We start from the raw sequence: 14,115 nt of genomic DNA, 5'->3' as shown, positions 1-14,115 counted from the left end.
TGGAGCTTAGTGAGCACCCTATATAGAGTCCAATTTTGGCACAGAACTTTCTTCTGCACTCAGGACACTGCAAGATGGCAGGAAGTGGAGGCAAGTTATGGTACGATTAGAGCTTACCTGCTAATTAAGCTTTCCTAAATTCTGATAGACTAGGGATTCTCCCTCTTTTCACTTCTTCCTGTGATGTCATCTATATATAGGCTGACCTGGCAGGGAGACAGTCTTTTGCCAAAGCTTGCTTCCTCACTGCTCCTATGTATCTTCTTTATTATTCCTTTTTTTTTTTTTTTTTTTTAAATTTCCAAACACAAATCTGCTAACCTAACTTAAAAGTGAGAACATATTCTCTCTTCAGCTTCTTTCCCAGGGTGCACTTCAGACTGGCCCCCTTGGCCTGAGCTCCTTCCCCCTGAGGAGAGGCGGCACTTGAGTGCCTTAGGTGTCCAAGTCAAAAATTACACAACTAAGGGGTTTGCCTGCCGGCATAAATCAAGAAAAGAAAAAAAAAAAAAAAAGGAGAGCAACCCTTCTGTTCGCACCTCACGGAGCTCCCCTTTCCTGCCAAGCAGTCCTGTAAGTGCATCTAACATTCTTTTTTCCTCCTCTCTTTTTCTGGGTGGGATCTAGACTGGTCTGTCAGAACTTGAGGAAAGCCAGTTACCAGGTAAGCTCCAATTGTACCTGCCTGATCAGTGTAACTATGGGAATTACTTAAAAGTCATAAGAACATAAGAAATTGCCATGCTGGGTCAGACCAAGAGTCCATCAAGCCCAGCATCCTGTTTCCAACAGAGGCCAAAACCAGGCCACAAGAACCTGGCAATTACCCAAACACTAAGAAAATCCCATGCTATTGATGCAATTAATAGCAGTGGCTATTCCCTAAGTAAAATTGATTAATAGCCATTAATGGATTTCTCCTCCAAGAACTTATCCAAACCTTTTTTGAACCCAGCTACACTAACTGCACTAACCACATCCTCTGGCAACAAATTCCAGAGCTTTATTGTGCGTTGAGTGAAAAAGAATTTTCTCCGATTAGTCTTAAATGTGCTACTTGCTAACTTCATGGAATGCCCCCTAGTCCTTCTATTATTCGAAAGTGTAAATAACCGAGTCACATCTACTCGTTCAAGACCTCTCATGATCTTAAAGACCTCTATCATATCCCCCCTCAGCCGTCTCTTCTCCAAGCTGAACAGCCCTAACCTCTTCAGCCTTTCCTCATAGGGAAGCTGTTCCATCCCCTTTATCATTTTGGTTGCCCTTCTCTGTACCTTCTCCATCGCAACTATATCTTTTTTGAGATGCGGCGACCCAGAGCAGCCTCCAGGACCCCTCTAGTAAAGCTCGTCTCCCTTCTCTCATGGAGAAGCAGCCTGTAAAGTTTCGTCAGGGTGTGAACTGATGCCCAGGTAGCTGCCTTACAGATATCTAGTGGCACAGTCGCCCCATATTCCACCCAGCAAGTAGCCTATGCTCTCATGGAGTGTGCTCTTAGGCCTGCCAGCACCGGTTTTCCTTTCATTATGTAAGCTATTGCTTTTGTCTCTTTAATCCACTGGGCAAAGGAGGCTTTAGATGCTGCCTCATTTCTTCTGGCCTGAGAATAGCCCAAAACAGTCTGTCTGACCTCCTGAACTCACTGGTCACCTCCAAGTATCTCAGAAGTGCCCTGCTCGTATCTAAGAATATCAGGTCTCTGCATTTCCCTATGCACGCCACCTTCTTAAAACCTGGCAATGTAATGCCCTGGTTAATAAGGAATTCAGATATGACCTTTGCTAGAAAAGCTGTCACCTTTTCCTTGGATAAGTATGGTACCTGCACGACAGCACTTGTAACTCTGATATCCTTCGTGCTGAGCCCATTGCTAGGAGCATCAATGTCTTCAGGGTCAGGACCTTCAGTAGCTTTCCCTGGGAGGCTCAAATGGTGGCCTGGCTAGGGTCCTAAGGGCTAAGTTCATATCCCAAGGTGGCAATATGGGCTTGTGCAGCCACCACACCTGCTTGGTCTTCCTTAGGAAACATACCACATCCAGACTGCCACTGACCTGCCTCAGAGGTTTCCTCTAAAGCACGATTTTGTTACTACTTGGATCCTTAGTGTATTCACTGCTAGACCCCCGGTGCTTCGACTTTTCTTGGGACTAAGCCTTTTCAAATATCTTCCAAAATTCGTCCATATGTTAGCATCATGGTTTTCTCTCTTGCCTTTAGCAGAGTCACTATCACTTGACCTGAGTATCCTTCTCCTTCCAATAACCAGACCATAAACAAGAACCTGTGTGGGTCTTCCATGACAACTGGACCCTGCCTGAGATGGGCTCTAACACCTTCCACTTCACCAGGTCTGTGTGACCTGTCTGGCACCACTAGAATCACTACACCTGGATGTCTTGATATCCTTCTCATCACCCTACCCAACATTGGCCAGGGCAGAAACTAGTATCTTTTGGCCACTCTCGCATCAGCGCATCTCTACCCCTGGAGCCAGATTCCAACTTGCAACTGAAAGAAAAAGTTGCTACCTTAGCGTTTCCTCTTGTGGCCATGAGGTCTCACTGGGGACCACCCAGTTTCTTACCACAAGGCTGAACGCTTCCTCTGCTGGTTCCCATTCCCCTGGTTCTAGTGTCTGCCAGCTGAGGAAGTCAGCCTGAGTGTTGTCCTTTACTGCTACCTCCAAGAACGCCGCCTCTACCCTTGCCATCACCAGGGCTGTCTTCTGCCAAGGCCTTGCTTATTTATATAAGCTGCTGCTGTGGCACTGTCTGGAGTGTACCTATATTGTTTTCCCTGTTGATTCATGGACTGTGCAGCTTCCTGCCAAGGCCAGATTCCCTGTGCTATTTGCCCCTGGCAATGTGCTCCCTATCCCTGGTGACTCGCATCCGCTCGCTGTTGTCCATGGTGGGGTCTGCAAATTAGTTCCTCTGGTCAAGTTGCTCAGGACCAGCCACCAGGGTAAGCTCCTCTTCACCTGGTATGACAGACAGAATCTCCTGTTGTATCATGACTTTGTAGAGACCACTTCTCCAGTAACAAAGCCTGTAGAGGTCGCATATATGCTCTTGCCCATTATACTATTCCTTTTGTTGCAGCCATTGAACCTGGTACCTGTAGGTACCTCCAGGGTCCTTATTTACTCCTGGATCTTCCATACTCTGTTCTCAGTGAGATGCACCTTTCCTCTCTTCGTATCGAAATGGACACCAAAGTAAATTAGGTTTTGAGTTGGGTGCACCTCGCTCTTTGCTCTGCTTATCACTCATCCTAAGCCTTCCGAGACCCGTATCACTCTTTCGGTTGCCAGGTGACCCCGTTGGACCAAGCCTGCCCTTATTAGCCAGTCATCCAGAAATGGGCAAACCCTAATTCCCTCCTTGTTCAGGAAGGCTGCCACCACTACCATCATCTTTGGGAAGAGTCTTGGTGCTGCTTATAGCCCGAACAGCAGAGCCCTGAACTGTAAATGTTCCCCTGCGATTATGAAGTGCAAATAGCGCTGGAATTCTCTCTTGATGTGAATGTGCAGATAGGCTTCTACCAGGTTTAGGGATGACAAGTTCTCTCTTCTGGACTGCAGTCTTCACTGCCTCCAGTGATTCCATCTGGAAATGCAGGATAATTAGCACGCTGTTTACTCCTTTGAGGTGTAAAACTGGCCTGACGTGTCCTTCGGGACTATGAATATTCTCCCGTTCCCTTTTCCCCCTGCTACCAGTATTATTGCTTGTAAGTGGATTAGCTTGTCCAATGTTTGCTGCACTGCTGCCTTTTTGTTTGCCTTGCATGGTTTGGTAATGAAGGACTCCCCTATGAGAGTTTAAATATCATCCAAGGAGGTTATCAACCAGAACTAAAGAACTTTTGGTCTTCTGTAACTTCGGCCCACTGATGATAAGACTCATGTAATCTGCCCTCTACCGATGGCAGAAAGGAGTAGGCCTTCCCTGTGCCATTGTATAGCCTTGCCCTTGGAAGGGCTTCAGCCACTACCTTCCCTTGTATATTGGAGAAATTACTTACCTGATAGTTTCGTTTTCCTTAGTGTAGACAGATGGACTCAGGACCAATGGGTATAGTGGACTCATTGGTCCTGAAAGAGAGAGCACTTCCCCTGAAAGGGCTGGATGTCGACGTGTGGCTGCCTGAACCTCTAGCAGATCTGAACTGTAATTTCTTGGTCACCATCTCCATGGACCTCTCCTGAGAAGCCTTAGTCCCCCCAGGTTACTAGTTTTTCAAGTTCTTCTCCAAAAGGATAACTTCCCCAGTTTAATCTTAGAGGCAGAGTCTGCTGCCCAGTTCTTTAACCATAACAGCCACCTAGCTACTACCTCTGTTGCGGCATGCTCAGCGGATACCTTATAAAAGGTCATACCATAGTGTCTGCCACAAAGGCTGCTAATGCCTCCACCGGACAAAGTCTGCTGTATTTCTGATGCAGCCTGCTCCTTCTTGCTCCTGGAGGCCTTGCTGTGCCCAGATGACCAATGCTCTTGCCATATATCCCCCTGAAATGCTAGAAATGATAGCTCAAATGCTTCTTTAGGAGCATTTCCACTTCCTATGTTGCAGGTCTTTTAAGGCTGCTCCACCTTCCACTAGGATTGTGGTCTTCTTGGCTTATCTACCTTGGGAAGGCTCAAGAACCTATCCCAATCTTGTTGTTCTACCAAATATAGCTTCTGCATTGTCCTACAGCTCCTGAGCCTAAACTCTGGGCCCTCCCATTCAGCCACCAGCATGTCATGGATTGGTAAGGCCATGGTTGGCTTATTTATCTCTGTAAGGCTAGGGTTTCCCTTCCTTCTGGGCTCCTTAACTTGCTCCTCCTTAAGGCTTAGTACCTGTGACATCTAAGAAATCAGGGTCCCCAGCCATTCTAGCCAAAAAAAAAAAAAAAAGTCTTACTGCCGAGTCCTTCAGCTCCCCGTCCTCCAAGTTTCTTCCTGAGATGAGGAGACCTCTTCATCTTAATCCACAAGGGCCTTTTTATCCAGCCGCCAACTTCCCATGAGACCCTGGGTCTTTTTTTTTGCTCACCCTGTGGGGAGCCCTGTCCCTCCTGACAATATGCTTGATGCATAGCCAAGATGAAGTCTGTCAAAAACTCCCCTTCCTCCTCCTGCCATGGGGACGCTGCTCTTTGTCACTGCTATGCCGGGCCCGCCACTCCCTCCGACGCCGAGGAAAGTCACGAGCGCTCTGTTGCCAGCTAACAAATTCCGAGAAGGACACGCTAGCCACGATGTGCTAAGTTCACAACACTGGGCCCCAGCTCCCTCTGACGCAGTCTGACTCTTGCTGTCGCAGTTGCGGCAGAAGGAGACAATGTTTGGTACAAATCTGGCTCCACATTTAGCACATTTCCTGCCTGCCTTTCTCTATAACAGGACCTGTACTTCCGACAAGGCTGTGTCTTCCTTTTTTTTTTTTGGACCTGAATGACTGGTTGCCCTGGACGAGGAGGAGGAACAGTCCTATGGAGGCTGTTCCACAGACATTCCCCGGCTCCTAGGGAAATTGACCTTAAAGGAAGGTTGTTGCCTTGGAGCCCCTCTTCTCCTGCTGGACCATCTCCATGCCATTTACCATCTGCTGGAGGCAGAGACTACCGACAGCCTCCCTGCTGGGCCAGCCTATATACAGCCGACATCACAGGAAGAGTTCATGCATCCTGCCCCTATCGGCTGGAAGGAGGGAGAATCCCATAGATACGTTGGTCTGGCAGGACAGAGAGGAATGTGGAGTTTCCTCAAGACTATTGTCTTTGGCCTCTTGAATTCACCTGGATTCAAACACAGCCATAGATGTATACATTAAGGATCGCAAATGGGTACAATAGTGTGCCTTCCGTTCCCAGTTCTCACCAGGGACACCAGTCCTAAGCGGTCTTTACTCCTACCACCTCAAGAGTGCAATGGCTCAGCCGACACTTTGTTCTCAGACATCTGGACAGCATTATGCTCCCATCTCAGTTACACTTCTATGACCATTGCTTCAACACCCAAAGTATGGCTCTTGTTAACACTTCACACACACGTTTACAGAGCAAGCAATAGACACAAAATTTAAAATGCCAGATGCTTATTTACTTCAATAAGAGGCTGCATTTCATTATTCTGAACCAACAAGCTCCCCCAACTTGTAATCTAGGCTGCTTTCACAGAGCAAGGGATGTGCTGGACTTGAAATGGGGGGGGGGGAGCCACGCCCCCACCCACATGAGAAACAGTAATTCCTTCCGATAGATTGACTATGTTTTGATCAAGAGCTGGCCGCACAGACTAGCCCCCCTCCTTAAAGTCCTACCAATTTCAGCTATTAATAAGGAAGAAAAAAACCCCATAATAAATCCTAAAAAGACATTGGGTATAAAAAAAAAAAAAAAATAAGAGGATATCCTGACCTTATCTCCTCAGCCTTGGAGCCAGGAAAGCAAAGCACCCATTCGTTTTGTATACCACGAGTTTGGAGTTTTAAAAACCCTGCAGACTTCTTATACAGACAGCACGCGGGATATTTGATTAGATCTACCTCAAAGGTACAGTTTATGTAAGCCGTAGAGAGATGGAACGGACCAGAGAGAAATATTCAGACAGGGTCACATCTGTAAGGCCTGAATAGCACAAGACAAGGGGGTTTTCTTCCATAAACAGCAAGTTTAAAAGTAAATACGTAGTTAAAACCCTTCTTTAGGAGTGAGAGGGACAGAGTTATGTTTGTTAGTTTGCAAGAAAAATAAATAAATAAGAGAGGGAGTTGAAGGTAAAGCAGCAGACGCGGTTGGGAATAAAAATCGCTAAAACTGTGGAGGTCCTCCAGAAACACGTTCAAACCTTTTATTTATAAGCTCAGTTATACTACCAAGGCTGGAAGGTGTGGCTATTTCCAAACAGAGAAGGGATCTGCTGGATAATGCCAAGTGACCTGACTGGTCACTGCTGGAGACAGATGGGCTCGACAGACCAGTAGTCTGACCAGTATGGTAACTTCCTAGGTCCCCTCTTATTCAACTACTTTTGTTGACTTAACAAAAATGCTCTTGAAGCCGGCAAGATACCAAAAATTACCAACGCAACATGAAAAAAAAAGAAATATATATTGTTTCCCCAATTATAAATCTGTAGCCCTCAGGGCAAGTTCGTATTCTGCATCCTGAGGTTCAACATAGTTTTAGGGAGCCGCCACCCCCCCCCCCCTTGCATTTTAAGCAGGGCGGGGTAAAATCCTACCGCCTCCAGCAGCAGAAAGAGAGAGGAGGGGTCTAGGGCCTGCAAGAGGGTTCATCCCGCTGGTGGCCAAAGGAGGAGAGGCCAGAGGCCGCCACCAGCGGAAGCAGGAGACAGCCGCACCTTAGAAGGTAAGAGTGAAGGAAAATAATAAATCAGGAAGGGGTATAGAGGAAAGAGGCAGGGAGAGAGTGTGTGCGCAAGGCATCATGGGCAGAAGGCAAGGGTGAAGGAAGAGAGAGAGAGAGAAAATGCCCTGCCAGAGCCAATGCCACCAAAAGGGGACGCTGCGGGAGCTGCTGCCAATAGAGAAGTCTTGGGAGGGGGAGATGGTCAAGACCAGGGTTTTGCCTAGGTCACCTAATACCCTTGCATTGGCCCTGTTTTTAAGTACACACGATCCTGGTTCCCGCTCACCTAATTCAGTGTACAGGAATAAAAGGTTAGCAAATAAAACCTACGTAACTCATAGTGACAGCAAAGATTGCTAATGGGGGCCTTAGACTTCACCCTCAACAGACAAGCTCACAAGATGTTTTCATCCCTCCCAACAAAAAGCTGATCCAAGAAAAACAACCTTCCCACACGGCAAAGCAGCTAAGGGCAGCTAGGTATAGCCAGTGAATAAAATGCCTTGTAAAGGCTCCTACAACTCCGCAGTTATTTCCAAGGCAAGCAACAGGACTTGTACCTAAACACCACAGACCGGCTACTGTTTCTCCAAGTCTTTTGGAACCCCTTCTGCACCCCACCCCCGCCCATTCATGAGGGAATGCCATCAGGCCCCCCCCCCTCTGTCTGGGTCAGTCACTCACCAGGGTGTGCGACATGCAATGTGCAACAGTGTCAGGTGGGGGAGGGGGGAGGCAGCCAATCAAGCAATGAAAAACAAAAAAAAAAAAATAATCCTCCACTTTCAAAAGTATTAAAAAAAAAAAGCTTCTTGATTCCAAAAAGAGACAGGAAGGCCTGCCCCAGCTGCTAAAGTGCTAGACGGGGACAGGGAGGAAGCAGGAGTGCTGCTGGTCCCTACCTATGGGAAGCTATTACGCAGAAAGTGACATCTGCCTGGCCATACTGCTACTTGCCCTTGTACCTCAATTACAATTGAATTTCCCTTCAAGAGAGCAGGGAAAAAAAAAAAAAAAGTACTCTTCAAAACAGTAAAATAAGAAGAATGCATCCACGTTCGGCTGCACACAAGATGAATCACGGACCCTGCTCAGCAAGGTCCATGCATGGCATGCAAGCACATTATTTCACGTCCGATACAGAGAAACTGTACTGGCCCATAAAATGCAGTCCAGATTCTGACAGAGGCGCACCCAACATGTCATGAAGAGAGGACAGTCCCAGCTGGAGGGGCCGGTGGTTCCATGCAGTAGAGCCCAGAAGATAAATTTAGGTGTCCCTGTATACAAGGGAATATTCAAAACGCACAAATTGTGGCTTGTAGTTGTGCGTTTAAGATTACTTTTTTTTTTTTTGGTCAATTTCTATCATACAGTAATGCGAGAAGATGCTAAGGTAGGGAGCAGAGAAATGGAGAATATTTAAACTCTACACCACCTCATTTCTTATCCCTTTCCCTGCATGCACCAGAAGCTACAAGGAAACTTGTATCACAAACACAAAAAATGGCAAGAGCAAGATGCCAATTGAACAGTAAAGCCCTGGCTGTTCTGGCAGGCATTTTATATTCTGGGACATTAGGAGGGCCTGCTGTGACCAAGGTAATAAGGGATTTTCATGCAGTGGTCTGGATAGGCTAGTGTTGGCTCTGCAGATGTAGTGGTGAGATTTATGATTTATTTCTTAATGGAATTTGGAAATTTATATTTAGTAGCTGGCTGCAGTCATTTTATTTTTATTTACATTTTGTATATATATTTTGATTGTTTTGCCATGTTCATTCTATATTGCTCTAAGTGTATGATATATTTGTTATGCAAGACTCTAGTCGGTTGGATTTTTTAAAATTTTTATTTAATTTGTAATGCTAATTTTATGCTAGGTTCCTGTTATTTCTATAACTGTATTGTGTACAGATGTGTAAAAACCCCTATATGCAGCAGATCTGTTGATCGTAGGCCAAGCTCTGCTTCAGCTGGTAAGTTTAACTATCATGAAAGGGTTAGAAAATGTCACAGAAGTCAGGATTGCTTGTACAATAGCAGAGAAAGAAGCTAGAGATACCTGAAGACAGGTGAGCCCTAAAGTAGGTCTGAGTGTTCAAGGTACTACCGCAGGTGACCAACTGTGCTCTAGGTCAGTCTTGTACCAACACTAACAACTTCAAAATTCATATCCTGACGTGGTGGTTTTGTAAACGCTCTGCTCACCATTTACAAACCATGTTACTTTTGGGACTTAGACTTTTGATGAAGCATCAATGAAAATTCTCGTGACTGGGAGCTACTCTGAAAACAGGGCTACCAAGCCCAAGAGAAACCACATGGGGCTTGCATAAATCCTCTGTTTTCACACCAAATTTGTTTAAACTTTGAATTTCAGGAAGCCATAGTGCAAGCAAGTCTAAGCAACTCCCTGTCACACAGGGATGGTTTCCAGTAAGGTAGGGCTGCATCCACTATGTGCTAATCCAACAGGTCGACAGGAATATTTCAACAGCATGATTAAAAACCTGACAATTATTGCTGCTGTTTTTATTTTGTTTATTAACTTGGATTCAATTATTAGATGTTTTAAAGCAGGGCCCTCAACTTGTTTTATTGATTTTAATTATATATTTACTTCTCAAACACTGCTAATTGGGAATCTGTGCTCAGTGACAAGAAAAACAACAAGGATACAGTAAACAAAAAAAAAAAAAAAAAAAAAGTGTGACCAAAATGTGCTATAATGTTTTCCACCTAGACTACACATATAATCCCTTGCATTTAAAATACAAGTTCTTGGTTTTGGTTCTGTAGTATGAGTGACCACAGAAGTGTTTTATTACACAAAGGCTTGTAACTGTAACACTTAAGTCAGTGCTGGGGAGACACCACAGGAGCAGAACAGAATAACTCAGCAATGTTCAGCCTCCGGCTCCAGCCACCCATGGTTAGTCAAAGCCCTGTGTATGCTCTCTCCTACAATATAGGATAAAGGAGCTTACACTTCAAATGTAAGGCTGAAGTAGTGGCATGTGACTGATGCAGGCCCCCCAGCACCCTTCCCTGAAGGGAGATTATTACTATAATAATAGGTACAGCCTTAGCTCCCCTAGACAGTATGGGGTAATTTTCAAAAGATTTACATATGTAAATATAGTTAGTGTTGTAGCAATTTTCAAAAGCTCACTTACATAGGTAAAACCCAACTTTAAAAATCATTTACATGCTTCAAATTGGGCCCATTGGTTTTAGAACCTGCTAGTTCTGTGTGCATCCACTTTTCCAGAAAAGTTCACTTTGTTTAGATCAAGTGATGTACAAAAGAACAAAAAAATAATCTATTGATCCCACTCAGAGTGATTGAGAAAACTAGCACAGCCAAGTGTGAGCCTCTCTGTACAGTGCAAAGGCCCCTCCAGACACCTTAAAAGGAGAGACGGGGAGCAAAGCGGAAGGTCAGGCAGCAACTGATCCCAACGGAAGGAAGGCTGGACGTATATTTGCAAGAGGATTCCACTAGCACTGATTTACAGAGCCGAAAATATAATGGGAGGTGTGTATCCTCTGAAATAACGTTTACAGCAAAGAGACAGTGGGGTCCTAAACAGAGTACAAAGATATGTAAAAGCGAAATAAAGGGTCAGAAAATAGAATTAACACTGCAGGCGACTGCCCTTTATTGGACTAATCTAACACATTTATCACAGATCTGTGCAAAGAAATTGTTTAAAAGTCCAGCAAGAACAGCTTTCCACAGAATTCTGGCGGGCTCCCCAATTCACCTAATCCGAAATATCCCAGCCAAGTATTTAACCATCAAAAGCAACTGCACTATGAATAATCCCTGTCCCCGAACCCGCCTAAGCCTTGTCCGGGGGTGCCAGAGGGCTCGAAACCGTGGAGCTCAGCAGCGCCCAAACCCAGGGAGAAGGAAGGAAGGAAGGGAGGGCGACTCACTTGCTCCTTCGACCTTGTCCGCCCCCCGGCTCCAGGTGAGCTGCCGGGTCTCCAGCTTGATCTGGAAGGTCTTCCGCTCGGGCCGCTGGGATTTCTTGCTGTAGAAGAGGGTCATGACGGTGCCCACCTCCAGACTCCGGCACAGGTGCGCCACCTCGGCCTCGGACTGCGCCCCGGCCGGCGCCAAGCCATTGCAGAAGGCGGCGGCGGCCGCCATGCCCGGGCTTCCGCAGCCACTTCCACTCTCCGCCGGGCGGGCGAAGCGCTCCAGGGCGCCGGAAGAGCTTCAGAACGCGAGCCCCGGCTGCCGGACGCCGAGAGACTTTCGGGCATGAAAAGCAGGCGGCTCGCTTCCAGCGCCGGCGGGCTGCCGCGGGTAATCAGGCGGCTCTCCCCGGACGGAGGCGCCCTCCTCCGCCTTTGCTCGCCGCAGAGCGGCCGGAACCTCCCGGGCTGCCTGCCGGCTGCAGCATGTACGAGGCTCCCCGAGCTCCCTCTCGCGGATCCCGGCCGGGCTGGAGCACGTGCACAAGGACGGAGAGCGAGCGCCCCGGCCACACAAAGCCGGTAGGCTGCACCCCCCGCCGCGCGGGGAGGGAGATCTTTCCGCGGCTTTTGTCCGCCCGCCCCGCTTCTTGATTTAAAGGGCCTCCAGCCAGCGAGGCAGGCAGGAGGTGGAATCGCAGCCCTCCTGCTCCCACCTCCCCCCACTCCCACGAAACAAAGCCGAGCGGCTGCCCCTGCCTCTTAAAGGGACCGCAGCGCTGCTTGGCTGCCCCACCCCCCTCTTCCACCGCGGGGCTGCCGAGCCGGTCGGGCTGTTTCCTTAGGGTGGAAACTGATTGTTCTACCGAGCACGGGGCGCTATGAATGCGGGCGCGTCAGCAGCATTTTTGTAAGGCAAGGGAAAATCGGTTCTTCTGTAGCGCGCAAGGGAGCTAAGAATCCGCACACGTATTTGGAAAAAGAAAAATTTGCAAGGCAGGAAAGGCTGAAGAGGGGGGACTAAGCTAGAGAGCCACCTGTAGGACAAGTGCAGGATCAGGAGGACGGAAAAAGAGGATTCCCTCCTGTGGAGGAGGATCTCTCGATCATTTACCAGGGCCACTGCTGATAGGAAATAATTTGCGCGCGAATTGGAGCAGGAGCCAGTTGCTGCTCACATATCCTGACTTCATTTCCTCGCCGTAGTCCAAATGGTGGCGATATGGGATTTTTTAAAAAATAAAACACAATAGTTTGCGTTTTACACTAATTGGACCTGGGTCTAACTATGGCATCATGCTCGTTATTCTCCTCACCCACCTCTCCGAAGGAAAGGCCCATTCTACCCCTCCACCACTTCTTTTACGCCCAAACTCTGTAATTATTTCTTCTTCTAAATGTAACATTATTACTATTAAACATAAAATGTTACGCGGCAGTGAATTTGTGGGCTAACTTTAATTTGCTGCCAATAATTACTTCTGTAACGCAAATGGTGGACACAGCTGTGTGCAAAACTGTTTATAAGGTGGTAAGTAATGTCCCTGCTTCTTGAGAGCTGGTATCTTCGAGTTTCAGCACAAGGAAGTTACCGGCCTTGCCCATGGTCACGTTATGCCTGCTGGAGAATCAGCCTGGTGTTACCTAAGGTCAGAGCTCTGTGCTCTAATGGTTATGATGCTGTGTGCTCAGTACTGCACATCGTCAATACAGAAGGGAAAGAGGAGCCAGAGGAAACATAGGGCAGAAAGAACTCCATTACCTGATGGAGCAGGCACAGCTGGGGTACAGGAACAAGGCTGGCGAAAGCACTAAGCAGACTAGATCAGTGATGGCGAACCTTTTATGCTCAGCGAATCAAAAATGCCTAACTTGACTCTGCTGGTGTGTCACCCCCCAACAATACAGACAGAATTCTTTCCATATTCATTTACAAAAAAAAAAAAAAAAAACAGTTCCATCATGTTGTCTGGTACTATGTATTATATAAAAAAGTCAAATAATTGGTCTAAATAGATTATTTGGAGGAATTACAGAGGTCCTATAATTTTGTCAGGTATTGGTGTATCATCCAAAACAGTGTGGTGTGTCACCTTTGACACGTGTCATGGGCTTGTCGTCACGTGACTAGGTGGTTACTTAGCAGCAGAACTGTACTACATCAGCATCGACTGCAGTTCAAGCCTTGCTGTAATGGCAGGACCTTGCCAATGTGCTCCCTGCCCCTTTTTCTGCCAGCTCTCTCTTCTTGGTGGCAGCTTTTAGCAGCCCCTCAGCTGGGTTGCTGGCAGGGCCAAAACCACCAACTGCGCTTCCAGGAACTCACCTGTAGCGGCAGGAGCCTGTAAAAATGTTCTCTATCACTTTCTCAGCACACTCTGGATCTTGGGGTTAGGGGAGAGAGAGGAAGAAAAATGCTTCTGAGGCTGGAGGGAGAAGGGAAGAGGAAGAGGAATACTACTAGGGCTGGATGGGGGGAGGGGCAGAAGAAGAAAACTCCTGGTGCTGGGGGTACAAGGCTGAAATTTTGCCTAGGATGCCTAATATCCCTTCATCTGCTCTGAATAGGAGCAGAGGTGATTTTCTTTTTGAAAAAATAAAAGCAAGTTTGCTTACCGTAAACGGTGTTTTCCATAGATAGCAGGATGCTGTCTGGGGATGTCTTCCGGGACGGCCGGGGCAGAGCTTCACTAAGCTGACAGAGCTTTGCTCTGTGCGAGGCTGCGCGTCCTTTCCTGTGCAGTGCCATCTTCCCCTCAGTCAATTTCAAAGCAGATCTGCGAAGCGCAAGGTGGAGACTGCCGGGGAGGT

General features: G+C 47.2%; 1 protein-coding gene across 3 annotated transcripts in view; it reads right to left on the bottom strand.

The window, feature by feature from the left end:
• PLCG1 (phospholipase C gamma 1) overlaps nt 1-12,308 on the bottom strand; it is a 168,049-nt gene extending 155,741 nt beyond the window's left edge. For 2 of the 3 annotated variants that reach the window (XM_029611381.1, XM_029611382.1), the window contains exon 1: nt 11,320-12,305. In XM_029611381.1, the coding sequence (XP_029467241.1) occupies nt 11,320-11,536 (217 nt within the window). In that variant the 5' untranslated portion in view covers nt 11,537-12,305. Of the gene's footprint in view, nt 1-11,319 lie in introns of all 3 variants that reach the window. The other variant, XM_029611383.1, reaches the window with a different exon arrangement.
• Between the last annotated feature and the right edge of the window lie 1,807 nt (nt 12,309-14,115).

The sequence above is a fragment of the Rhinatrema bivittatum genome, chromosome 8 (genome assembly GCF_901001135.1).
Source record: "Rhinatrema bivittatum chromosome 8, aRhiBiv1.1, whole genome shotgun sequence".
In the NCBI taxonomy this organism is placed as follows: Eukaryota; Metazoa; Chordata; class Amphibia; order Gymnophiona; family Rhinatrematidae; genus Rhinatrema; species Rhinatrema bivittatum.
This window is presented reverse-complemented; position numbering and strand designations above follow the sequence as displayed.